Source organism: Dendropsophus ebraccatus, chromosome 3 (assembly GCF_027789765.1).
Source record: "Dendropsophus ebraccatus isolate aDenEbr1 chromosome 3, aDenEbr1.pat, whole genome shotgun sequence".
Taxonomy (NCBI): Eukaryota; Metazoa; Chordata; class Amphibia; order Anura; family Hylidae; genus Dendropsophus; species Dendropsophus ebraccatus.
This window is the reverse complement of record NC_091456.1, coordinates 188,888,794-188,916,651: the sequence shown is the minus strand read 5'-3', so window position 1 is coordinate 188,916,651 and position 27,858 is coordinate 188,888,794. Positions and strand designations below refer to the sequence as shown.

Sequence of the window (27,858 nt, the reverse complement as noted above, 5' to 3'; positions counted from 1 at the left end):
CTCTTCACATGGACAACATCTTCCCTGAAGTACTTGGGCACCCACATCACGCCAGATCCTGCAAAATTATTCTCAGCCAATTAACCCCCTTACTAGCTAAAATAAAACTTGCTCTTTCTAAACTACACTTGCCCTTTGTGTCTTGGATGGGATGTAAAAATTATGTTAAGACTTACATACTTCCCCAGTTCCTCTACCTTTTCCAAACACTTCCAATTCCTGTCCCGGTGTCCTTCTTTAAATCAGCCCAACGCGCACTATCCATTTTTGTATGGGCCAAAAAAAGCCCCTAGATTGGCACATAGACACATTATCAATAAGAGAGGAGCGGCGGCTTTGGCCTACCAGACCTACACACCTACTACAAGGCTAACATGCTCAATAAATGGTGCCACTTAGTTAAGGCACAAAAACCCTAGGCACCTCTGTGGGCGCACATGGAACATTCACTTCTAACACCATCACATCTAATCTGCCTATGGAAGCATGATGTGCTGCCTACACATCCTCTAGCCCAATATTCTGTCCTGCACGCTACCCTGAAGACCCCTACGAGCGATACTGAAAGCCCTACCTTCCCCATTCACCCCCTTCCCTAAGATGCCCTTGGATCCCGGTGTACGTCCTTAACCCTTTGAGGACCAGGCTCAAAATGACCCAGTGGACCGCGCAAATTTTGATCTTTGCGCTTTCGTTTTTCCCTCTTCCCCTTCTAAGAGCTCCAGCACTTTCAGTTTTCTATTTACAGGGCCATGTAAGTGCTTGTTTGTTACAGGAATAGTTGTACTGTGTAATGGCATCTTTCATTTTACCATAACATGTATGATAGAATCCCAAATATATTACTTATGAAGATATAAATAGGTGAAATCGTAAAAAAGAATGCAATATGGTAACGTTTGGGGGGTTCCCGTGTTTACGTAATGCACTATATGGTAAAAGCGACATGATACTATTACTCTATAGGTCAGTCCGAACACAAGCATATGCAGTTTACACAGATTCTCTAATGTTATATATATTTTATTAATGAAATCCTTTTTTTGGCAATTAAATATTAATAAAATGGGCCTATTGTGACGCTTATAACGGTTTTATTTTTTAATATTTTTTTTATATATAATGTAACATAAAATCGGTAATTCGCGCCCTTTTTTCCTCTTCCGTCTTCAGCATTCGCAATGACGCTTGTTATATTTTAATAGACCGGACAATTATGCACGCTATGGTATATTATATGTTTATTTATTTATTGTTACATGTTTTATTTACATAATGGTAAATGGGGGTAATTTAGACTTTTATTGGGGGAGGGGTTTGGGGGCAGTGTGTTAGTGATTTTTAACTTTTTTTTTAATACATTTTAAGTCCCTTTGGGGGACTTGTACATTGATTACTTTTATTTTACACACTGATCACTGCTATGCCATAGTCATAGCATTGATCAGTGTTATCGGCGCTCTGCTCATTGAGCCTGCCTGTGCATCATAGCTCAGGACGTACCGGTACGTCCTTGGTCGTCTGGGGACAGACTTTCAGGACGTACCGATACGTCCTAGGTCGTCTAGGGGTTAATAAGGCGATTGCCCCTCCACCACTGCGGTCCTGTCTTCCATGCTCCGGTCGAAACAAATAATCCCCAATCCTTCCAAGATTTGGAAACCTCGCTTTTAGAGCTAGGTACCATACCCAATACACCTTCCTTTCTCTATAAAGCGGCTTGTCTGCAACGGATCTGTGCTGGCGTTGTGGACGGGAGGCGGGCACCTATAGGCATATCTGGTGGGAATGTCAAGCCATCAAAGCCTTCTGGGACGAAATACAGGCCACACTTTCTACTGTAACAGGACAACAGTTCCAACTAACCCTCCCAACGATTTTGCCTTGGCTCCCTTCTGCTACCACCTTCCCACTCACCTTCTCACTGCTGCAAAGTTATAAATACCTCTCCATTGACAATCCAAGGATGCTCCCACACTCTCAGAATGGCAGGCGAAGTGTGACCAGCTAGCCAGATTAGAGGAGTTACTCAGTTGGGATAGAGGCTCACATGAAACCTAAAAGAGTGGCAAACTTGGCTTCGCTACCATAAGATAATATGAGAACCCATACCCCCACCTGAACTGGTCGCCTCATTACCCTTGCCACACTGAACCTTACTGTAGTCACTCTAGGAATGTCACCTGAAGACTATAATTTATTCTTCCCACTAAGTGCTTTACAGTAATTGGTGATTCAGGGATTTGTCTCTTTATGGTCTACATACCTGTTTTGTTGTTTATAGTTTGTGTTACCTACCCGGTTGTTCATCCTGCCCTTGCATTGGAGGGCAAGGACGGAGTACCCCCCGTTCATTCATAATTACGCATTTCATCCCAAATAATCCGCCTTACCCAATTCCGAAACACAATTTACATCCATCAATTGACCAAGAAACTGTGCAGTGTGGGCAGAGAGTCTGCTGACTAACTGCTTCACAGGAACAATGTACAAAATTCGCCAATTGTTAACGTCGTCCTGGGCCTGACTATGTTGTAGGAGACAAAGTGTGGTTATCTACTAAAAATCTACACCTCCGCATACTTTCTGCCAAACTGGCTCCCAGGTTCATTGGTCCTTTCTCCTACAAATTACAATTACCACGCTCACTTAGAATAGATCCAGTGTTCCACAAAAGCCTGCTGAAAAAATACATTCCTCCCGTGAGTACTCATTCTCCTCCCTCTCTAGTTGTGGTCCAAGGGGAGATTGAGTTTGAGATTGAATGTGTCTTGGACTCTAGAAAGATACGTAACTCAGTCCAGTATTTAGTCCATTGAAAGGGGTTACGGTCCAGAGGAGCGTACTTGGGTGTCTGCACGAGATCTCCATGCCCCTGATTTGCTTAGGAAATTTCATTTTAAGTTTCCCTCCAAGCCTGGGGGTTCTCGGGAGGGTCAAGGCCCCTCCTCAGAGGGGGGGTTCTGTCAGGAGCAGAGTCGTGCACCCGGTACCTGCCACTGCCGAGGCGCACAGCTCAGCTGGAAGTAACACCGACGGCGTCCTTTACAACAGGCAGGATTGGTTGCTGGGGGCGTGCCGACGGCGCCGCTGGCAGCTGCCCTGTACGTCCAGGTCTCAGGCCGTGCTCAGATGTCACTACGTTCTGCTGATGAGCGGGACTGGTTGACAGGGGCCCGCCAATCACGTCCATGGCAACCAGCCTGCTAGGTTTATCTTTTCTTTCGTGTGTAGCTGCGGCTGGGGCCTCACCACCCCCGGTCGATCGGCATCAGTTAGCTGTCAACACCTAGGTTCCTGTTTACTATAAATCCCAGCCCCTGGTCATATCCCATTGCCTGTGATAGCGCCTTGTGCCTTGACCTAGCCTTCTCCTGACTGTTTGTTGTTGTTATTCTGAACTTTTGGACTTCGTACCTTGACCTTGCTTCCTGAATTCTGATTTTGTACCTTTGCTGCCCGTCTGTTGCTGACCTAGTATCCTGACCATTCCTTATTGTGTTTGTTTGTCTTGTCTTGTTTTGTGTTGCACTTATTCAGTGTAAGGTTTGTCGACCAGTTGTCTGCAGTAAATCTTTAGTACTGTATGTGGCAAGTAGGTAGGGACAGGTGGGCCGGGTGCCAGTCTAGGGCTGCACTTGTCTACGTGTTTTTCCAGTACCCTACCTGACACTTGCATTGTTTGCGGATGACTTGTTGCTCTATATTACCCATCCACATATCACTATTGCTTCCGTCTTACATGAATTTGACATCTTTGGCAGGCTAAGCAATTTCAAAGTTAATATCTCTAAGACGGAAGGTCTCAATATCTATCTGTCAGCACTCAGATCTGTCAGTTACCCAATCCAATTTCTCTTTCCAATGGCAGCCTGAGAGCATCAAATATCTGGGGATACAGGTCCCGGCACGCTTGGAACTTTTGTAAACCCTTAATTACTTCCCCTTGAACCGGAAGACTTTGGACATGTTGCAGGCCTACCACCGTAAATTTCTCTGCAGGTTCGGCCGCATGAATGTGCTTGAGATGGATATCCTCCCACGCTTCTTATACATCTTTCAGACCGTTCCAATTACTATCCCTGTTGCTTACTTCAAGCAATGTGCATTTTCCCAATATGTGTGGGGCAATGGAAGAGTGAGGATCCGAGCCCAAATACTCACTCTGCCCAAAACCAGGGGGGGGGGGGGGGGGGGGCTGGTTTACCTGACCTGAAACTTTACCATGAGGCCGCTGTTCTCTCGAGGATTGTAGATTGGAAGCGGGGTCGGATACTAAACAATGGGTTGATGTGGAGTCACAAATTGCGTCCATTGACCTAAGTGGGGCCCCATGGGTTGCTAAAACCGACAGATGCTCTACCCTCTTGGGCTTATCTGACTAAGCATACACTTTGCATTTAGAACAAATGGGTGACTCGACATCGACATCAGTTATCTTCTAGCCCGGGTCCTATGACCCCATTATTCTCCAATCCATCTTTTGCACCTGGTCACACTAACCAAACATTTTTGCTGTGGAAACGGTCGGACGCCCCTAGGCTTCACCACCTGGGAGTGGCTTCTGCCGTCCCCTCACTACCCGCCCTACAGACACAATTTCCCGACAGGGTATTGTCATGGTTTGCATATAACCAGTTTTGTTCTTTTGTACGTGCTTCCCGGATGGGATCTGCTTGGAGCCCTGACATGACGGAATTTGATCACTGGATCTTGTCTGACGAGGAGAGTACAGGGACACTGTCGCGGATGTATTCGTTGCTCTTATCCATCTGTAACTCCACCAGAGCAACTTTCTTTGCTGCTTGGGAAAGGGACCTCAATGTCACTTTCTCATCGGAAGATATTTTCAAAATATGTACATTCTCCCATGGCCTGTCCCTGGACTCTCACTCGAAAAAGAAGATTTATAAAATTATGTCCAGATGGTACAGGTGCCCCACGCTACTCCACCGTATCTACCCAGAGGTATCAGATAGATGTTGGCGATGTAACACAGAGAAAGGCTCCATCTATATCATAAAAATCAAAGTCTGTCTGTCTGTCCTTCTGTCTGTCCTCTATAGACTTCCAAACGCCTAAACCGTTTGACCCCAAATTTGGCACACAGATACATTGGGTGCCCGGGAAGGTTATTGCTAAGGTCCCGTCCCCGCCAGATGTACAGGAGGGGAGGGGGAGTCGGAAGAGAGGCGCCTCATAGAGATAAATGGGAAAATCTCCTCACTGCAAACACAGGTGATATAATTAGCTGCAGCAGACACGGCAGTTGGAGCCTTAGCAACCAATAGAATTACTGCTTTCATTGTCACAGGGAGCAATGGTTGCTAGGGAAGCTGCCTCACAACATGCACAGTAATAACTGGTAGACCCCCTACTCCATCTATACAGTACATGTATATACAGGGCCCCCTACTCCATCTATACAGTACATGTATATACAGGGCCCCCTACTCCATCTATACAGTACATGTATACAGGACCCCCTACTCCATCTATACAATACATGTATATACAGGACCCCCTACTCCATCTATACAGTACATGTATATACAGGACCCCCTACTCCATCTATACAGGACATGTATATACAGGGCCCCCTACTCCATCTATACAGTACATGTATATACAGGAGCCCCTACTCCATCTATACAGTACATGTATATACAGGACCCCCTACTCCATCTATACAGTACATGTATATACAGGACCTCCTACTCCATCTATACAATACATGTATATACAGGACCCCCTACTCCATCTATACAGTACATGTATATACAGGACCCCCTACTCCATCTATACAGGACATGTATATACAGGGCCCCCTACTCCATCTATACAGTACATGTATATACAGGACCCCCTACTCCATCTATACAGTACATGTATATACAGGACCCCCTACTCCATCCATACAGTACATGTATATACAGGGCACAACAGATATACCAAACTGTGACTGGGTAACACTGCTACAACAGACCTGACCAATACCGCCATACTGTGCTGGATAACACTGTCATACCAGACCTGACCAATACCGCCATACTGTGACTGGATAACACTGCCAGACCTGACCAATACCGCCATACTGTGACTGGATAACACCGCCACACCAGACCTGACCAATCCTGCCATACTGTGACTGGATAACACTGCCACACCAGACCTGACCAATACCGCCATACTGTGACTGGATAACACTGCCACACCAGACCTGACCAATACCGCCAAACTGTGACTGGATAACACTGCCACACCAGACCTGACCAATACCGCCATACTGTGACTGGATAACACTGTCATACCAGACCTGACCAATACCGCCATACTGTGACTGGATAACACTGTCATACCAGACCTGACCAATACCGCCATACTGTGACTGGATAACACTGTCATATAAGACCTGACCAATACCGCCATACTGTGACTGGATAACACTGCCATACCAGACCTGACCAATACCGCCATACTGTGCTGGATAACACTGTCATACCAAACCTGACCAATACCGCAAAACTGTGACTGGGTAACACTGCCATACCAGACCTGACCAATACCGGCAAACTGTGACTGGGTAACACCGCCACACCAGTCCTGACCAATACCACCATACTGTGACTGGATAACACCATCATATCAGACCTGACCGATACTGCCATACTGTGACTGGATAACACTGCTATACCAGACCTGACCAATACCACCATACCGTGACTGGATAACACCGCCACACCAGACCTGATCAATTCCGCCATACTGTGACTGGATAACACCCCCATACCAGACATGACCAATACCGACACTCTGTGACTGAACAACACTGCCATACGGGTAAATACAACCCTGCAAGTATACAGGACACTACAGGTATACAGGACCCCAAAACTATACACTACAAGTGCACGGGACCTCCACAAAACTATATACTACAGGTATACAGGACCCCAAACTTTACACTACAGGTATACAGGACCCCAAAACTATATACTACAGGTATACAGGACCTCCACCAACTATATACTTCAGGTATACAGGACCTCCACCAACTATATACTACAGGTATACAGGACCCCAAACTATACACTACAGGTATACAGGACCCCAAAACCATACGCTACAGGTATACAGGACCTACACCAACTCTATAATACAGGTATACAGCACCTTCACCAACTCTATACTACAAGTATACAGGACCCCAAATATTCTATAGGTATACAGAAACTCCACCAGCTATATACTACAGGTATATCGGACCCCAAACTATACACTACAGGTATACAGGACCTCCACCAACTCTATACTATAGTTATACAGGACCCTCAAACTATTTACTACAGGTATACAGGACCCCCGAACTATATACTACAGGTATACAAGACCTCCACCAATTATACACTACAGGTATCCAGGACCCTCAAACTATAAACTACAGGTATACAAGACCTCCACCAACAATACATTACAGGTATACAGCACCAACTATATACTACAGGTATACAGGACCCCCGAACTATACAGTATAGGTATACAGGACCTTCACCAACTGTACACTGCAGGTATACAGGACCTCCCTCAACGATACACTATAGGTATACAGCCCCCCCAACTATGCACTACAGATATGCGAGACCCCTAAACACTATACATTGTGGGTATACAGAACCCCTCCAACTATGCACTACAGGTATACACTAATTCCACTGATTAACTCAGATGAAACAATACCTTTAGCTTGGCCTCCTGGGCACCTTAGAACAAATCTAATTAACACTCTGACACTTTATACCCGGGCAGCGCCGGGTACATTTTCTAGTTTTACATATTTGGTGGAGCTGTGACAAATTGAGACCATTCTGGGAAGGGGTCCTGAAGGTCTATGAGGCTTATTTGGGTAAAACACTGGCGAACACACCACAGGTTGTGTTGCTATCCCTGTTACCTGGTACACTGGCAGGCCAGAAGAAAGGCATGCTGAGACATTTACTAGCGGCAGCCCGTACAGTGACTCCGCAGCACTGGAAGACCACTCATACTCCCTCATTATCTGAACGGTACAGTGAGCTTAAAAATATCCAAAGGGCCAAAGAACTAGTGGCTGAGGCACAGGACTGCTCCGGAAAATTTTCGCAGGTATGGAATCCTTGGATTCTGTTTGTGGACTCACCCAACTTCACAAACTTGATTCGTTGACTCCCCTTTTATCCAAATGTCTTTGGGACACGTTAGCTCCAATATAACCCATTCCGGGCGATCCCCCCCCCCCTTTTTTTTTTCTTTAAGGGTTTGTTTCTCTACACTATATATTACTTCCTTGTGTTTCCTGTCTATTTGTGTGTGTGTGTGTGTGTCACATGTCTTGTTATATACATATTATGGAGTCCCTGCTTTCTGGTCATTGGTTGCTACCAGGACTTTATCAAACTTTGAAACTTCTTCCTTGTTAGGGTCAGATGCTAGTATTTTTTTTTTGGATGTTTATGCCTGTTATTGCGTATACACTGGGTTGGATGTTACTTGTTTTTGTTTCCTCCATGCTGGTACATATTATTTCAATATTCACCTGTTCATTTCTTGATTTGTATTGCCTATGCAACATGGACTGTGTATCTGTGTTAAAACTTTTGTGTTAACATAAAAACATCACAATTCCAACAACAACAATTTTATCCCCTGTACACCCTCCCCTCCAAGGTTGAGAGGAGACAACCAAATAATTTTTTGAGCCTCCCATATCAACTCTTAATTATAATATGCTTCCTAAATTTTTACACATTTTTCCCATTCGCTAACAGTTAGAGAGTGTGAAGTCATCTATTTTCTTACTATTACCAATCGCCCATAGAAAAGAAGTCTACCGATTTTCTTCCTTAACCTGTTAGGGGCTTCTATAGTGGATATATAAGTAAAACTTGGAAAAAATAAAAACTATACATCTTCCTGCAAAACCAGCTCTGTCATGTGAAAGAGAAGTACGCTACAAAAAACTTGCAATGTGGTGATCGTTTTTTTTTTTTGTTTGTTTTTCAGGAAGATTGTGCCAAAGTGGAAATAAATAAAAGACAAAAAAAACCTACATATTTATTATCAATGTGATCCAGGAATTTGATAAAGTGAAAGGATATGGCTTTGTCAGGGACCGCAAAAATGGGTGTTCTTTTTTTTGGAGTCCACGATGCACTAGACTTATGTAGAGCTATTGCGCTTCTACATACCACTAATGCCCCCCTTCAAGTTAGAGCAGAAAGGGCAACGATTCCATTATGTCACCAGCATTTGTTCTGGTCACCCCTAAACACTCTTATCCCGAATCTACTGAGCCCACTAACCAAAGCCACTCTATAGATGTGGCAACATCTAAACAAGGAACATTCCTTCTCGCCATCACCTTCCCCCCTGATGCCCCTACGATACCTAAAGCAACTCCTAAAGCAAGGATCACTTGGCCACTCTTTTTAGCACACAATACTTTTAACAAAAACACTAGCTGAGGTTCCTGCACCCCTAACCAGCTTTGAAACCCTACTGACTTTGAAGCAACCCATCTCGAAATGCTTGTCCAAACTACACTCACACCTTCTAACTCTGGGTCTCCCAACCAAACCTAGCTTCCTCCTCGCTTGGGAAAACGAGCTTTATACGAGGAAGCTAAATCTATACTCTCTCACTCACATGGATTCTCCAACTCAATCACCACACAAGAGAACTCGCTGGTACAACACCCCGCACCAATTATAAAGATGGGGACTTCTCCCCACTGATACCTACTGGAGATGCCGCAAAATGGGAGGAATCCTCACACACATCTTTTGGACTTGCTCGCTCTTAAAATGTTTTGGGAACAGGTGATTAAAGACATTGAGGAGATGTGTGGTCGGACCACGGTAATCACACCGCGGCTGGTTTTGTTATGGCTACCCGCCTCGCACACCCCTTTATCTAAACACAACCTTCTTGTTCACCTCCTCACTGCTGCAAAACTCCTTATTCCAACCTTCTGGAGACAGGACTACCCCACCATCTTTGACAAGTTGGTATGTCAAAGTAAACCAAATCTGTAGTATGGAAGAGCTAGTCAGTTGGACAAGGAGAACCCATACTAAATTTGAACACTTCTGGGCTCCTTGGTCACAATTTAAGCTTATCATGTGGAGTTATGATCCAGCTGTTCTAGGCCCAGCTGGCTTGAGGAAGAGTGCTACTGGTGTTGCCACCTTTAGCTTTCTCTCCTAGGCCCTGTGGGGTCACTTACACTGTGGCTAAAAGGCCAAATCTGTTACAGGGCAGGTAAGGTACACAGAGATCCAGAGACTGCTAGTACTTTTTTGCTATGAAAACCACATCATTTTGGAGGTGTTCTCGCAGCATAAAAGCCCCTATAGTCCCGATATTGTAGCTGCAATCATTTAGCTGTTTTATTGTGGTTCGATAATGGTTCAGTTTGGTCAAACCAGAACGTTGCAGCAAAGCTCTGTGAATATTTAGAACCAAACGTTTGAAAAGTTCTCATCTCTAATAAAAATGTCTCCTCCCCGTGTGATTTTGCTGATGTTTGACAAGTGATTTTGCAAAAAACATTTCCCACATTGAGAACATGAAAATTGCTTTGTGTGTAAACTCTATGTTTAATAAGATTTGCTTTCAGAGTATAACATTTCCTACATTCACTTCACCTTGAAACACTTCTCACATTCTGGACATAAAAATGACTTCTCACCTGTGTGCATCCTCTGAGGTTTGACAAGATTTGTGTTGTAATTGAAAGACTTTCAACATTTATTGAATGAATACGACATTGTTCATACAAGTTCTTTGATGTTTAACAAGTTTTGGTTTTCTTTGACAACATTTACTACATTCTGAACATTAAAATGATCTCTCCTGTGTTAGTTCTCAGATTTTTTGAAAAACACATGGTTTCTGAGAAAAACAGCCCCCACATTCTGAACATGAAACTGGCTACTTTCTTTTGTGCGTTCTTTGATGTGTACACAGATTTGATTTATGAGCAAAACATTTTCCACAATCTGAGCATGAAAATGGCTTCTCTTGTGTGTGAATTCGTTGATGTTGAACAAGAATTGATTTCTGTATAAAACATTTCCCACATTCTGAACATGAAAATGGCTTCTCTCCTGTGTGAGTTCTCTTATGGTCAACAAGACTTGATTTCTTAGTAAAACATCTTCCACATTCTGAACATGAAAATGGCTTCTCCCCTGTGTGAGATCTTTGATGCATAACAAGATTTGATCTCAGAGTATAACCTTTCCCACATTCTGAACATGAAAATGGCTTCTCTTCTGTGTGAATTCTTTGATGTATTAAAAAATTTGATCTCAGAGTAAAACATTTTCCACATTCTGAACATGAAAATGGCTTCTCTCCTGTGTGAATTCTTTGATGTTTGACAAGATTTGATTTCACAGTAAAACATCTTCCACATTCTGAACATGAAAATGGCCTCTCCCCTGTGTGAGTTCTTTGATGGACAACAAGATTTGATTTCACTATAAAACATTTTCCACATTCTGAACACACAAACGGCTTCTCCCCTGTGTGATTTCTTTGATGGTTAACAAGCTTTGATTTCTGAATAAAACATTTACCACATTCTGAACATGAAAATGGCTTCTCCCCTGTGTGAGTTCTCCTATGCGTAACAAGATTGCATTTTAGAGTAAAACATTTTCCACAATCTGAACATGAAAATGCCTTTTCCCCTGCAAGATATTTTTTGTTAGTAAAGCTTTGTTCACGTAGTAAAGATGAAAACTGAGGCTTTCCTGTATTTGCTCTTTGATGTTCATCGTCTTCTCTGTAAATGTCAGCTTGCTGTGATGGATCAGAAGATGGGACTTGTATAACAGGATGAGATGAGAGATCTTTGCTGTGAGGGGCTGAGGGTGTATCTGGGATAGCGGACGGCTCCTCATATGTATCTTGTGTGATATGATCCTCTGAGGAGATCTGATGTCCCCCTGAGCTCCTGGTAGAATCATCTGCAAAGGAGAAAACACCATTTCTCTTATTTCCCAGTAATAGAAGCTTAAACATATTGCAGACATGGAAAGTTACTCTTTTTTATGTAACATAATAAGAATGATCAGATCTGTTCCCATCCACAGGAAGTGTCAGGGAGAAGAATCTAGAAGCTGGAGGCCGGGGAGATGACGTCCTTAGTAGTAAAAATAATGGAAACTGGGGCGTGGCTTGGATGGGGTGGTGAGCGGACGTGCTGCAGATAGTTCCCCACCTCATCCTGCAGATATCCTGGGCATCTGGCCATAGAAAGAGGCGAAACACCCCACAATTATGAGTGAACGAGTGTGGGAGCCGCCCTACAGTGATATGGCCGGCAAACAGCGAGTGCAGAGCAAGGAGAATGGTGGAAAGACCGGTAGCTGGCGGGGCTGGGCCCGTCGGCGCCATCTTTGCAGCAGAGTACAGCGGCGTCTATCCAGGCGCGGCAGAAGGAATTTGCCCACACAGCTGAAGTGGAGGTGCAGAGGGAGGATGAGGAGGACTGGCGGGAACTCTGCTGCACAGCGTTACAAACTTACTAAGGGCGCAGTGAGTAACATGGAGGCTGAGGAGCAGGTGACAGAGGGGACCCCAGATGGACGGGGGGCTCAGGGACATACTGAGAACGCTGCTGCACCTGCTGCTGAGCCTACTCTGCAAGATATTATGGAAGCCATTGGTGCAGGGAACGCAGAGCTGAAAATGCTTCTGGGCTCTATGAGGGACGACATTACTCTCGTGAGGCATGATCTACAGAAAATGTCCGGCTGCATGGAAGTGGTGGAGGGCCGTGGCAGTGAGCTGCAGGACCAAGTACCCCCAATGAGAAGGGACATGAAGAGAGTGATCACACATGCCTCAGCCCTTGCAGCCAAAGGTGATGACATAGAAAGTAGACAGACAAAATATTGGGCGGCTTTTTGGCGTGTCTGAGAAGGTGGAAGGTCACAACCCAGGGAGTTTTATGAAAACTGGCTGCTGATTACATTTGGCAGAGACTCCGCTGTTCGCTGTACAATTCACCACACCACCGGTGGTAGCTACCAGTGCCATGCTTCGTTTGGTGCTGGCTGCAGAGGACTCAAGGGGTCTTATTTAATTTATTTATCAACGTCTCTTGTCTGCATTTTATGCAACCAAACCTCTAATGGTTAAGGCTAAGTGGGTGGCAGACGTGGGGCCTCATACGGAGGAACAGTGGGCTCATATACTGGCACTGACCCCCAAATTAGCATTGTCCGAAACTCACAGGAAATCTCAATTGTTTCTCCTCCATAGAGTCTATCGTACCCTGAAATTTCTATATGACATAGCCTTAGAAGGAGCCCATATAATCCATGTTATGTGGAGCTGTACAGAATTGGAGAAATACTGGAAAGGTGTCCTTGCGCTAAGTAAAAAAGTATACAAAATAATGATACCCCTTGAGCCATTGTAGTGTGTTTTGGGTTTCATGATGGACTCATCTGAGCCCACAGAAGTGGAACTGGCGGTGTGCAGAATATTATACCAGGCCCGTAAATTGATCGCTCAGCACTGGTTACAAGCTGAGCCTCCCACAATGGCTGAATTGACTAATCAATGGAACACTGTAATCAGACTGGAGAAAGGGGGGATATAAAAAGAGGAAAGCAATAAAAAGAGTATGAAGCCATATGGGGGCCGTGGATGGACACTCCTGGTCTGCCGTCTCTTTTCCTTAAACATAAATCCATGGAAGCATTTCTGTTAGCTGACCAAAATATAGTGGCCATGAGAAGTAGGCCTTAGACCACTGATACCTTAATTGAACATTCTTTGGAAGTTCTAGTTCTCGATACGTGTTGGAATGAATGATGGCATGAATGTTTTGTGTGGGTTGGACCTCCTGCCTGTCGGGAGTCAGTTCTGACGTTTAATCCTACGGCTGGATATACTGTTTTTATGTACTAGTTGTGTATTATGGATATCCATTTCCTCTCTTTGAGGGGTTTAACATTGTAGTGCATACTGTTCTAGGGATTATAGACTGGATGGGTTGCGGGTGGATGTGGGTGGGTGAGGGTGGGATTACTTTGTTGTAAAATTGAAAAATGTTCAATAAAAATTATCTGACAAAAAAAAAAAAAAAAAAGTAATGGAAACTCTTCTCAAATAAAAATAGGACTATTGACCCCCTACATACCAATACCCTAAAAAACAGAAAGTGCAACAGTAACCTACAGGTGCAAGCACTTACCGTACATACTCCCCCCGGTGCACACACACGATAAAAACCTGCTCTATAGATATTACAAAATGAGGATCTTCGCAAACTATTTGATCCAACAGAGTGCACCGTGTCACCACGTTAAGGTGTCCTCAGAGACATGGTCCCTACTCCAGCATTCTCACACTAGCAATGGCCTCTCCTGGGCTGAATAAGCCTACAACTGGGCAGATAGGAGCCAAATCTCTATTTATAACACTTGCAGGACATGGGTGGAGTACAAGCCAACAGAAGGCAGCCGCACCTCCCACATATAACAGAAAGAAAAGCACCAATACCCTGCAGGACCCCAACCAGCATGGCATTACTGGGGGCAGATCATGGCTTTTTCTCTCATTTTCTGCATAAGTGACGTGGTGCAGTGACGTCACCGACCCGGCAGGCCTCTGGCTCCATACGTCCTTGTAAGTGTTCAGAGCCTTCCAAACGGCTGTCTGAATGACCCTCCCCGAACAAGGGACGTCACAGCGACTCCCCGGTCCAGGGCCTATACTGTCAGTGTGGAGGAGGTTTCTCTTCAAACACAGAAAACACTGACCCCCCTCCTCCCCAAGGATGGAAATACCTGGCTACTTGCGATACTCGATGCCTATACCAGTAGCAGTGCTCAGCTGGAATAGTATGGACCAGTCTGTGTAGGCTGCTGCTCGGTGCTCCTCCTCTCTGCCTGGATATGTCAGCACAGCGGAGCAGAGACCGGAACTGCAGCTACATGGACATGACGTGAGAGGTAAGTACGATTATCGTGCAAAAAATGGTTAAATCGTTGAAAGTTAAGCGATAATATTCTGGTGTAAATGCTGCAACAATCAAACTACCAATGAATATTCACTTGTATGTCGTCGATCGCATCTTTTGGGCCGACCTCAAAATCATTGTTAATCGTTCTCTAGTCTTTCAGTGTAAACGCTCGTCGCTCACAGTATATACATACGAACGCAATTACGGATATTCACAGAATATATACAACTGCATTTACAATTGAAATTATGATCGCATTAACGACTTTTCATAGCAATTTATCTTCTCGTTTAACCCCTTGCCGCAAAATGACGTTTGGGGAACGTCATGTAAAGTAGGTAGTTAATGCAACATGACGTTCCCCAAACGTCATGTTGTTCTTGCCTCCCCCCGCTGTCAGTAAGTGAGATCGGGCAGCGGGAGGAGGCAGTATCACACCACATCCTCCCGCTGCCTCTGCCCGGAGGGGAGCCGCGCTCCCCCCGGGCAGTTAACCCCATAAACGCCGCGGTCGATGCGACCGCAGCATCTATGGGAGAGATGTGATGTTTGCCGCCGATCGGGCGGTGGGAGGAGGCTGCAGCACGTTGCCTCCTCCCGCCGCCACTGTCACTGTGTCCCCGGGCCCCCCTTCCCCTGCCGCCGGTACCGGAGATCGCCGCTATCAACGTTATAACGGCAATCTCCGGTACCGGCGCCGCCGACAGCTTTCATCTCCCCCCACCGTGAATCCACAGTGGGGGGAGATGAAAATTTAATAATCAGACCCCAGATCACTAACCCGCACCCTCCCCGGGTGGCCATCAAATCCAAGATGGCCGCCCCCATCCCTGCGAACAAACGATGTTTGTTCGCAGGGATGGAAATGAAAAAATGATCAAAGCCCCATGCTCTCCGCCACTGGAGGTAGCGGAGAGCATGGGGCAGTGATCGGGGACCCCCCTGTGGGGTCCCGGAACAGGCGATCGGCGGTATATACTATATACCGCTGGTCGCCTGTTCCCAGTGCTGCCGGCACTTTTTATCCCCTGTCACCATAAATCATTGGTGACAGGGGATAAAAAGTGATACAGTGTCGCCCCCCACCCCCCCAGTCACCCCCGTCCCCCAGTCACCCGCCCTTCCCCATATACTCACCGGATCCACCGAGGTCCGTCCTCCTCGACGTCCTGACGGCTTCTGATGTGCGCATGCGCGCCAGAAGCAGCCAGCTCTGAAAATTTAAAGTGACAGAGACCAATTTGGTCTCTGTCACTACACTATGATTACTGTGATAGAAAATATCACAGTAATCATAGTAATACAGTGAAAATGAATGTATAAAGTACAAAAAGTGACAAACATACAAAAAAAAAACACACACTTTTTATTATAGTAATAATTGCAGTTTACTCCCAAATTACCCCTAACCCCCCCAGATTACCCGTAACCACCGCACGTTGCCCATAACCGCCCCAGGTTGTCAGTAATCACGCCAGATTGCACGTAACCACCGCACGTTGCCCGTAACAACCGCACATTGCCCGTAACCACCGCACGTTGCCCATAACAACCGCACATTGCCCGTAACCACCGCACGTTGCTTGTAACAACCGCATGTTGCCCCTAACCACCCCAGGTTGCCCGTAATCACGCCAGATTACACGTAACCACCACACGTTGCCCGTAACCACCGCACATTGCCCATTTTTTAATTGTATTTTAGTAACTGCGCTATTCTAATAACTGTTTCTAGCTGCGGTTTTGCTCCAGCAAATTGGCGCTCCCTTCCTTCTGAGCCCCGTTGTGTGCCCATACAGGGGTTTATGCCCACATATGAGGTACCGTTCTACTCTAGAACCTGCGTTACAGATTTTGGGGTACATTTTCTCTCCTGTTCCTCATGAAATTTAGAAATTTCCAACTAAAGGAACATATTATTGGAAAAATTCGAGTTTTTCATTTTTACTGTCTACTTTTGAATACTTTCCTCTAATACCTGTGGGGTCAAAATGGTCACCACACCCCAAGATAAATTTTTTGAGGGGTGTACTTTCCAAAATGGGGTGACTTATGGCGAGATTTTACTCCACTGGCACTACAGGGGCTCTGCAAACACACCTGGCGCTCAGAAACTTCTTCAGCAAAATCTGCACTGAAAATGCTAATTGGCGCTCCTTCCCTTCTGAGCCCTCCTGTGTGCCCATAGAGTGGTTTATGCCCACATATGGGGTACCGTTCTACTCACGAGAACCTGCGTTAAATTTTTGGGTACATTTTTTCTCCTGTTCCTCGTGAAATTGAGAAATTTCAAACTAAACAAACATATTATTGGAAAAATTCGAGTTTTTCTTTTTTACTCTCTACTTTTAAATACTTTCCTCTAATACCTGTGGGGTCAAAATGGTCACCACACCCCAAGATGAATTCTTTGAGAGGTGTACTTTCCTAAATGGGGTCATTTTTTTTGGGGGGGGGGGGGTTCTATTCTGCTGACACTACAGGGGCTCTGCAAACGCACCTGGCGCTCAGAAACTTCTTCGGAAAAATCTGCACTGAAAATGCTAATTGGCGCTCCTTCCCTTCTGAGCCCGGCTGTGTGCCCATACAGTGGTTTATGCCCACATATGGGGTACCGTTCTACTCAGGAGAACCTTCGTTACAGATTTGGGCATGCAGCTTCTCCCCTGTTCCTAGTGAAATTGAGAAATTTCAAACTAAACGAACATATTATTGGAAAAATTCTAGTTTTTCAATTTTACTGTCTAATTTTGAATACTTTCCTCTAATACCTGTGGGGTCAAAATGGTCACCACACCCCAAGATGAATTCTTCGAGGGGTGTACTTTCCAAAATGGGGTGACTTATGGGGGGGTTCTCTTCTGAGGACACTACAGGGGCACTACAAACGCACCTGGCGCTCAGAAACTACTTCAGCAAAATCTGAACTGAAAATGCTAATTGGCGCTCCTTCCCTTCTGAGCCCTCCTGTGTGGCTATACAGTGGTTTATGCCCACATATGGGGTACCGTTGTACTCAGGAGAACCTGTGTTACAAATTTTGGGGTGCGGATTCTCTCATGTTCCTTGTGAAATTGAGAAATTTCAAACTAAACGAACATATTATTGGAAAAATTCAAGTTTTTCATTTTTACTGTCTAATTTTAAATACTTTCCTCTAATACCTGTGGGGTCAAAATGGTCACCACACCCCAAGATGAATTCTTTGAGGGGTGTACTTTCCAAAATGGGGTGACTTTTGGGGGGGGGGGGGGTTTCTCTTCTGCGGACACTACAGGAGCGCTGCAAACGCACCTGGCGCTCAGAAACTTCTTCAGCAAAATCTGCATTAAAAAAGCTAATTGGCACTCCTTCCCTTCTGAGCCCGGCTGTGTGCCCATACAGTGGTTTAATCAAACAAAACACCCCTCTCGTAGGCGGGTAGGGGTCACAAACTAAATCAATTACAAAAACCCACAGACCGAAGTCCGGGGTACAAAAACCCCCTTCTTATGGAAACCCCCCTTATTAATAAAATGTAACTTTTAATATATATTATTATAAAATATCATGAAACTATTAAAATTACAAGACAACCAGCCCTCTAACTGCGTAACACTTGCTAGGAGGATACAACTATCTCTCTATCTAGAAACCAGTTAACACTGGAAAAATACTCTAAATATATCTGTCTAGGATACAGCATACACTGCAGATATACGCTGCCTAGTTCGCAATGGAGCTGGATGAGATGCAATTAAAATCAACACAGTGCCATCTCTCTACATGTTTCGTTGTATACACAACGTCATCAGGAGAAAAATTGGCAGCACTGAGTCTCTATACTGGTGGCTTTTTATACAATGGGTCCATAAATTGGACCCTGGTTCCGCCCCAAACGGTGATCGATCTTACACCAATGGCTGATGATATTGTTGTAACCCATGGCCATACTTGTTACGGATAGGTGTCCTGATTCCATCATTGTACCACCTACTTAGCCAATGCGCCTATCAGCTGCAATAACAACAAACACACGTCACAATGATCTCACAATCCATGACCTACCTCCGCTACCTGATAGTCCCATCCCGTAATGACGTGGTATGAACGGTCATGTGATACAATCACATGATCGCTAAACTCAGGTCCGCGCATGGCAGTAAACTTAGACATTGTCGTACAGAGCTCATCCCCACTGCGCATGTCACCGCACTTAGAATTTAGCGCACTACATCCTCATTGACTGCGCATGTCACGGTCGGTAGGATCTTATAACAGACGTTCGATATGTTTTGTTAGTCATACAATGTCACCAATAGCTATATACAATTACATGAAATCTATTGAGAGATTGAATACGTTGTAATATGTCCTACATTGTTTACTATGACTAGTACTATTAGAAATTCATTTTCTCATGAAGATGTATATACTGAACACCATGTTATTACGAGATGATGATGCTGCAAGCAAGTATGATGGTTCTGTACCCTCTCACCGAATTGACAGGTAAGTACATAATCCACATGTATAAGAAGATGTTAACTACTAGCGCTGTACCCTCTCACCATCTCCACAAACAAAGTTCACATTATACATGTATGAATGAGTGTGAGCCCAACACTCTCATTGCTCGAATCTCGATACAGCATAGATTGAACATCATTATTAGATCACCAACTTGCAACCATCAGTACAATAAAGATAATAGATAGTTGCTTAACTCTCACTATCCAACTCTCTATGTTCTATACACAGTAAACTAAAGACCACCGAGGTTATAGATGTATCCCTCATAGAAATAATTAATTCATATTGTAAATATCAATAGCCAGTATGTCACCAACCAATATAGAGACACCCAAAAACATATATATTTATATTCATGTTATACGTATAATTCCAATTGCACATCTAGTGCCATAACAAAAAATCTTAAATAGCTAATTTAGAGAAAAGCAGCATAAGAAAAACCCTCATTAAGTCCTAGAGGGGCCTGACTCTTGAGACGAAATATCCATCTCGCCTCCTCCTTAAGGAGAATCCTATCAATGTCTCCTTTTCGTGGTCCCAACTTCAACTGACAAAGACCCCAAAATTGGATGTCTTCCAATCTGCCACTATGGACATATCGAATATGTCTGGCCAAAGTGGCATCCGATTCCGTACGTATCGTACTAATATGCTTGGATACCCTACGTCGCAACTCCTGAGTTGTCTTTCCAACATATAAACGTGGACAGGTGCATCGTGCAATATATATCAAATTCCTACTACTACAATTAAGAAATTGCCTCACCTCAAAATTCCTACCATCCACTGGATTCTGAAACATTTTTGTTTTACACATGAATTTACATAATCCACAGTGCCCACAAGGGAAAAAACCTTTCACTCTATTTTCCAACCATGTATGTGGATTGGAAGATGTTTGTAAGTGACTATGCACCAAAATATCCCTTAAATTCGGCCCTCTCCTGAATGTTACACTCGGATGAGTACTAATTACATGGGCAAGATCTGTGTCTGCTCTCAGGAGGTGCCAGTGCCGTCTCATACAGTGGTTTACACCCACATATGGGGTACCGTTGTATTCCGGAGAACCTGCGTTACAAATTTTGGCATGCTTTGGCATGTTCCTTTTAAAAATGAGAAACTTTAATCTAAACGTATATATTATTTGAAAATTTACATTTTCGATTTTTTTTTACAGCCTAATTGTAAATACTTTCCTCCAGCCCCTGTAGGGTTAAAATGCTCATTATACCCCTAGATTAATTCTTTAAAGGTGTCTAGTTTTTAAAAATGGGGTCACTTATGGGGGTTTTCAGTATACCAGACTTCTAAATCCATTTAAAAAAAGAACTGGTCCCTAAAAAAAAATCAGTTTTGGAAATTTTCACAAAATGTGATAATTTGCTAATATATTTCTAAGCCCCGTAACAGCCTAAAAAAGTAAAATACGTTTCCCAAATTATGCCAGAATAAAGAGGACATATTGGTAATGTGATTTAGCAACTAATTTATGTGCTATGACTTCCTTTTTTAGAAGCAGAGAATTTCAGAAGTTCATAAAATGCAAAATTTTCACATTTTTCATGATATTTTGATGTTTTTCACAAAAAATACACAAAGTAGTGACCAAATTTTGCTACTAATATAAAGTGTCATATGTGACGAAAAAAACAATCTCAGAATCGCTAGCATATGTTAAAGCATCACTGAGGTATAAGCGCATAAAGTGAGACAGGTCAGATTTTGAAAAATGAGCCTGGTCATTAAGGCCAAAACAGGCTTTAGAGGGAAGGGGTTAAAACAAAAAAGTCATCACTTCGTTCGCTAAAAAAGCCATTTATCGGTGTGTGTAAAAGGACAATAACGCTGCTCCAAGGGCTCAGTGTGTGTGTATATATATACACATATACATACAGGGGAAAAATGTAGCGCCCAGGAGTAAGGTACCTGTGATCATGGACACCTGTGGACATTCACTATAATGGGAGGCCATCACTATCTCACTTTATTGTACTTTCAGGGGATAACTTGCACTGTGTTGTTCTGTTGTGCACACTTGTCCTGTTTTATAGTATTGAACTTTGCTCGGTATATAAGGTCTTTTTGTTATGTTTACTGTAATTGCACTGTACCTGCACCATACTCTGAAGGGGTTAATATAAAGCCAAGCTATGAAACAGGAAGCTTAGAAGCTGGTAGTTTTCCGCTGTTGCTGTGAGATACAGGGCTGTGGAGTCGGTAAGCCGCAGCTCCGACTGCTGAATTTTATCAGGACCGACTCAGACTCCTTCATAAATGGCCAGTCATGTACCAGGGGAGTTTTTTTTTATCACACTGGCTCAGCAGCTTCTCCCTAATGTATTACATGATCCTGGGGCGACTTATGAAACATACAAAGGAAGCTTCTCCTGTGTGTGCAGTGGATGCAGTCAGTCTCCAGCCTCCATGTCCTGAACTACTAAGAACTAGACTACATGGAGCAGGTGATCTTTTCCTGCTGACAGTCTTCTATGTTTCTAACAAAATATTCACCATACTTAAAGAAACAAGGCTGTGTGTGTGTGTGTGTGTGTGTGTGTGTGTGTGTGTGTGTGTGTGTGTGTGTGTGTGTGTGTGCGTGCGTGCTATGGCTGCAGCAGGATGTGTGTGTGTGTGCTATAGATGCAGCAGGCTGTGTGTGTGTGTGCTATAGATGCAGCAGGCTGTGTGTGTGTGTGTGTGTGTGTGTGCGTGCGTGCGTGCTATGGCTGCAGCAGGATGTGTGTGTGTGTGCTATAGATGCAGCAGGATGTGTGTGTGTGTGTGCTATAGATGCAGCAGGCTGTGTGTGTGTGTGTGTGTGTGTGTGTGTGCTATAGATGCAGCAGGCTGTGTGTGTGTGTGTGTGTGTGTTATAGATGCAGCAGGCTGTGTGTGTGTGTGTGTGTGTGTGTGTGTGTGTTATTGCGTGCCCCCACAGTGACCTTCTATATCACAGACAACCTGCTCCATCTAGTCTAGTTGTGAGTAGTTCAGGTCATGGAGCCTGGAGACTGGCTGCATCTGCTGCACATACAGGGGAGTCTGCTTTATACACAATATTCCTTTATTCACTCAGAAGTCACCTCAGGATCATGTAGGACATTAGGGAGAAGCTGCTAAGCCAGTGTGATAAATAACTCCCCTGGTATATGACCGGCCATGTATGAAGGAGCAGGAGTCAAGAGTCGGTCCTGATAAAGTTCAGGAGTCGGAGCGGGAGCTGCGGCTTACCGACTCCACAGCCCTGGTGAGTATAATACATAACTGCTTGTGATCCTGTCATTTACTTAAAAAAAAATTTCACAACAGGTGCGCTGTAAGATGAGGACAGTCACTATAGATGCAGCAGCAGGAGACTGATAGTGATATATTGTCCGCTGGGACTGTGCTGTATATTAGAATTTAGGCTGAATGATTATATAGCTGGAAAACTGACAGGACACAGAGCTTATAATATTCCACACAGAATAGTTACAGCCGGTGACTGAGGAGAATGCGTGACTGTTCTCTGCATTTACTGGTCACTACTCACCTGGGCGGTTACCTGTAGTGATGTCCTCCTTATACTGCTCATCACTGCTGTCATCTGTCTCTTCTTTTACCCTTATGTTGATAGCATTAAAACAGTTCAGATTATTCCCTCTAGTAACTTCCTCCTTATACTGCTCAACACTGCTGTCATCTGTCTCTTCTTTCACCATCATATCAGTAGCATTAATATAGTTCATATCTTTCCATGTTGTTATGTCCTCCTTATACTGCTCATCACTCCTCACATCTGTCTCTTCTTCTTCTTTTACTATCTTTTCCACAGCAATATTATGGATAATTTCCTTTCCAATAGTAATCTTCTCTTTATACTGCTCATCACTGCTCAGATCTGTCTCTGGATCATCAATGTTGTTCCCATCTTCCCCCTGATTCATAAGCTGTGATAGAAATATTGTAAAAGTCATCAGACAGTAGGAGAAGTCAGGTGGGATGTACAGATCATAGGGAACATCTCCATCTACCTGATCCTGATCCTGTGGGAGAAGAGGACGGGGGCATCTATCTGGTGCTGTTCTCTTACTGGATCTGACTGGAGGGAACACATACAGAGACTGAATTCATTCTTTCCATCCAGATAATACAGAGAGGAGGTGTGTATATAGTCCTGTCTATTACCTGCTGATGGGAGGGGCTGCTGATCCTCCAGCATCACATCCTTGTACTGATCCTTGTGTCCTTCTACATACTCCCACTCCTCCATGGAGAAATAGACCGCCACGTCCTGACACCTTATAGGAACCTGACACACACAATGATCACACAGTCATCCCCCCCACCCCTCCAGTGGTGTTACTGTATAATGTCCCAGCATTCCCAGCAGCCACAGTCTCACCTCTCCACTCAGCAGCTCCACCATCTTGTTGGTGACTTCTAGGATCTTCTCTTCCTCCATTTCCTCATGTATCAGGGGCCCCGGGATTGGGCTCAGGGTTCTTCCCCATCCTTCACACCCAGGGGCCCCACAGCGCCCACTAGAGGACTTCTTCACTATTGTGTAATCCTGTGTATGGAGAGACACATTACTATCACTCCATCCACTCCCAGAATCCCTTACCTCTCCAGTCCTATCCATCTGTTATTCCATAGATAAGAATGATGTCATGATGACATCACTCCCAGAATCCCTCACCTCTCCAGTCCTATCCATCTGTTATTCCATAGATAAGAATGATGTCATGATGACATCACTCCCAGAATCCCTCACCTCTCCAGTCCTATCCATCTGTTATTCCATAGATAAGAATGATGTCATGATGACATCACTCCCAGAATCCCTCACCTCTCCAGTCCTATCCATCTGTTATTCCATAGATAAGAATGATGTCATGATGACATCACTCCCAGAATCCCTCACCTCCCCAGTCCTATCCATCTGTTATTCCATAGATAAGAATGATGTCATGATGACATCACTCCCAGAATCCCTCACCTCTCCAGTCCTATCCATCTGTTATTCCATAGATAAGAATGATGTCATGATGACATCACTCCCAGAATCCCTCACCTCCCCAGTAAGCAGGAAGAGTATGTGTAGGGTGAGGGTTATTATCCTCTCGGCCATCTTGTCTCTGTCTCTCTCCATGGTTGATGGGTCGGTCTCTTATATAGAAGATATCAGCAGAGGATCCTGGAGAGATGAATAGAAAGTAGAGGATACAATGTATAATAACGAAGGTGAATAAAAAGTACAACTTGTCCGGCAAACAACAATCCCGAGACACTGATGTTTGATCTCTTGTGATGTGTGAAATAAAGACAATTTTATCCCTATAACTCAGCACTGAAGGACGGGGGGGGCAGATGTCTCTTGGGACCTGGTGCAGCCTCCTAAGGCCACTGTGTCCCTACTATTAGAGGGGTTATCCAGTGTCAGAAAAACACGGCCATTTTCTTCCAGAGACAGCACGACTCTTGTCTCCTGTTCAGTTTTGCTATTAAAGGGAACCTGTCCCCCCCCCCCCCCCCGCTCCCGGGGTGACAGGCTCCTGACCACTCGCTAGAGCCCCCTATACTTACCTGATCGTGCCGGGTCCCGCTTGAGCTGGTCCAGTGACGGAGATTTGAGTGCCCGAAGCCCGCTGCACGCGCTCCTGAGATGAGTCCGATGCTCATTCATTCTCTATGAGCGTCAGACTCATCTCAGGAACGCGCGCGCCAGGCTTCGGGCACTCAAATCTCCGTCAGCGGACCGGCTCAAGAAGCGGGAGCCGGCGCGATCAGGTAAGTATACGGGGCTCTAGCGGGGGGTCGGGAGCCTGTCACCCCAGCACCGGGGGTGACAGGTCATCTTTAAGCTAAGTTGAAAAAATCCCCCAAAACTGACCAGAGTGCTGCTGTCTCAGGAAGAAACTCTGGAAGTGCTTAGAGGGGTTATCCAATGTGATCCCTCCATCTATAGTGCCCCCCTCCTCCTGAACTTACCGACAGAAGCCGCCTGCAGAGCATTGCATAACACATTACTACAGACCCCACAAAACTTCATAAAAATGCCCCCAGAGAGAAGCTTACCAATTCCAATGTCCAGAAACTCCTCACACGGCCATTACTGTCTCTTCTACCTCACAGAAAGCCCGGGACACAGACAGACCCTGCAGCTACACAGTCCTGACTGACCCCGACCGGCTGCTTCCTCACTACTGCTAGGAAACACTGGGAAACCATAAGCTCCTCCCACACAAGTCACATGACCGTGATGTCATCAACTGTACATAGATTCACTTGGAAAATGTGCTTTCCCTTCCAGGACCTGCCATAATGTCACAGTCATGTGATCAGTCACATGGAGGAGGAGGAGTCACATGATCAGGGGCTGCTGCTCAGTGTATGCAGGACTCTGCTGTGCTGGATGAGCTGGAGTGATGTGTATGCAGCAGAGCTGTGTGTGTGATGTGTGTGGAGCAGAGCTGTCTGTGTGTGGTGTGTGGAGCAGAGCAGTGTATGTGTGTGTTATATATGCCTGCAGCAGAGCTGTATATGTGTAATGTACATGTAGCTGAGCTGTATGTGTGTAATGTACATGTAGCTGAGCTGTATGTGTGTAATGTACATGTAGCTGAGCTGTATGTGTGTGTAATGTACATGTAGCTGAGCTGTATGTGTGTGTAATGTACATGTAGCTGAGCTGTATGTGTGTAATGTACATGTAGCTGAGCTGTATGTGTGTAATGTACATGTAGCTGAGCTGTATGTGTGTAATGTACATGTAGCTGAGCTGTATGTGTGTAATGTACATGTAGCTGAGCTGTATATGTGTAATGTACATGTAGCTGAGCTGTATGTGTGTAATGTACATGTAGCTGAGCTGTATGTGTGTAATGTACATGTAGCTGAGCTGTATGTGTACACAGTAGAGCTGTATATGTGTAATGTGCATGTAGGTGAGCTGTATGTGTACACAGTAGATCTGTATATGTGTAATGTACATGTAGCTGAGCTGTATGTGTACACAGTAGAGCTGTATATGTGTAATGTACATGAAGCTGAGCTGTATGTGTACACAGTAGGGCTGGGTTCACACTACGTATATTTCAGTCAGTATTGTGGTCCTCATATTGCAACCAAAACCAGGAGTGGATTAAAAACACAGAATGGATCTGTTCACACAATGTTGAAATTGAGTGGATGGCCTCCATTTAATGGCAAATATTTGCTGTTATTTTAAAACAACGGCTGTTATATTGAAAAAATGGCCGTTATTTACCGTTATATGGCGACCATCCACTCAATTTCAACATTGTGTGAACAGATCCTTTCTGTGTTTTTAATCCACTCCTGGTTTTGGTTGCAATATGAGGACCACAATACTGACTGAAATAAACGTAGTGTGAACCCAGTAGAGCTGTATGTGTGTAATGTACATGTAGCTGAGCTGTATATGTGTAATGTACATGTAGCTGAGCTGTATGTGTGTAATGTACATGTAGCTGAGCTGTATATATGTGTAATGTACATGTAGCTGAGCTGTATGTGTGTAATGTACATGTAGCTGAGCTGTATATATGTGTAATGTACATGTAGCTGAGCTGTATATATGTGTAATGTACATGTAGCTGAGCTGTATATGTGTAATGTACATGTAGCTGAGCTGTATGTGTGTAATGTACATGTAGCTGAGCTGTATATATGTGTAATGTACATGTAGCTGAGCTGTATGTGTGTAATGTACATGTAGCTGAGCTGTATGTGTGTAATGTACATGTAGCTGAGCTGTATATATGTGTAATGTACATGTAGCTGAGCTGTATATGTGTAATGTACATGTAGCTGAGCTGTATGTGTGTAATGTACATGTAGCTGAGCTGTATATATGTGTAATGTACATGTAGCTGAGCTGTATGTGTACACAGTAGAGCTGTGTCATTGCTGATCAAAAATTCTAGAACAATTAAAACCAGGGGGGGGCGTGGCGAACCGCCGATGGGAGCAGCAGCTTGAGAGAGGAGCTCCCGGCCACCCAGCTACATTTGCGGCCAAAAGCATAAGCTGACTGCGGCAGTTTTTCTCCTTACATGGCGAGGGAGACCAGGGGGACCCCTAGAGCACCCCAGGACTGCTCCGGTGTACATTCCCGCCCGCACCCGCTCACCCCGTACCTCACACGTGGCATGGTCGCACAGTGCTCCGGGCTCCCTGACATGTGGCGGCACGGCCTCCTCCCATCCAGCAGCTCCGATCCGGCTCCAGCTCGGTCCCGGAGCCTATCCCGCATCCGCCGGCCGCAGGAATCAGAGGGGAGCGGATTCCGGCTCGCCTTGTGATGCAGGAGG

The 27,858-nt window shown here is 44.7% G+C and overlaps 1 protein-coding gene across 1 annotated transcript in view; it reads right to left on the bottom strand.

The window, feature by feature from the left end:
* LOC138786600 (uncharacterized) overlaps window positions 1-27,858 on the bottom strand; it is an 87,877-nt gene that overhangs the window by 47,689 nt on the left and 12,330 nt on the right. Inside the window, 6 exon segments of the mRNA XM_069963580.1 lie at window positions 10,683-10,739; window positions 10,921-12,078; window positions 12,565-12,748; window positions 13,815-13,904; window positions 14,198-14,204; window positions 23,073-23,469. Of these exon segments, the coding sequence (XP_069819681.1) occupies window positions 10,683-10,739; window positions 10,921-12,078; window positions 12,565-12,748; window positions 13,815-13,904; window positions 14,198-14,204; window positions 23,073-23,469 (1,893 nt within the window).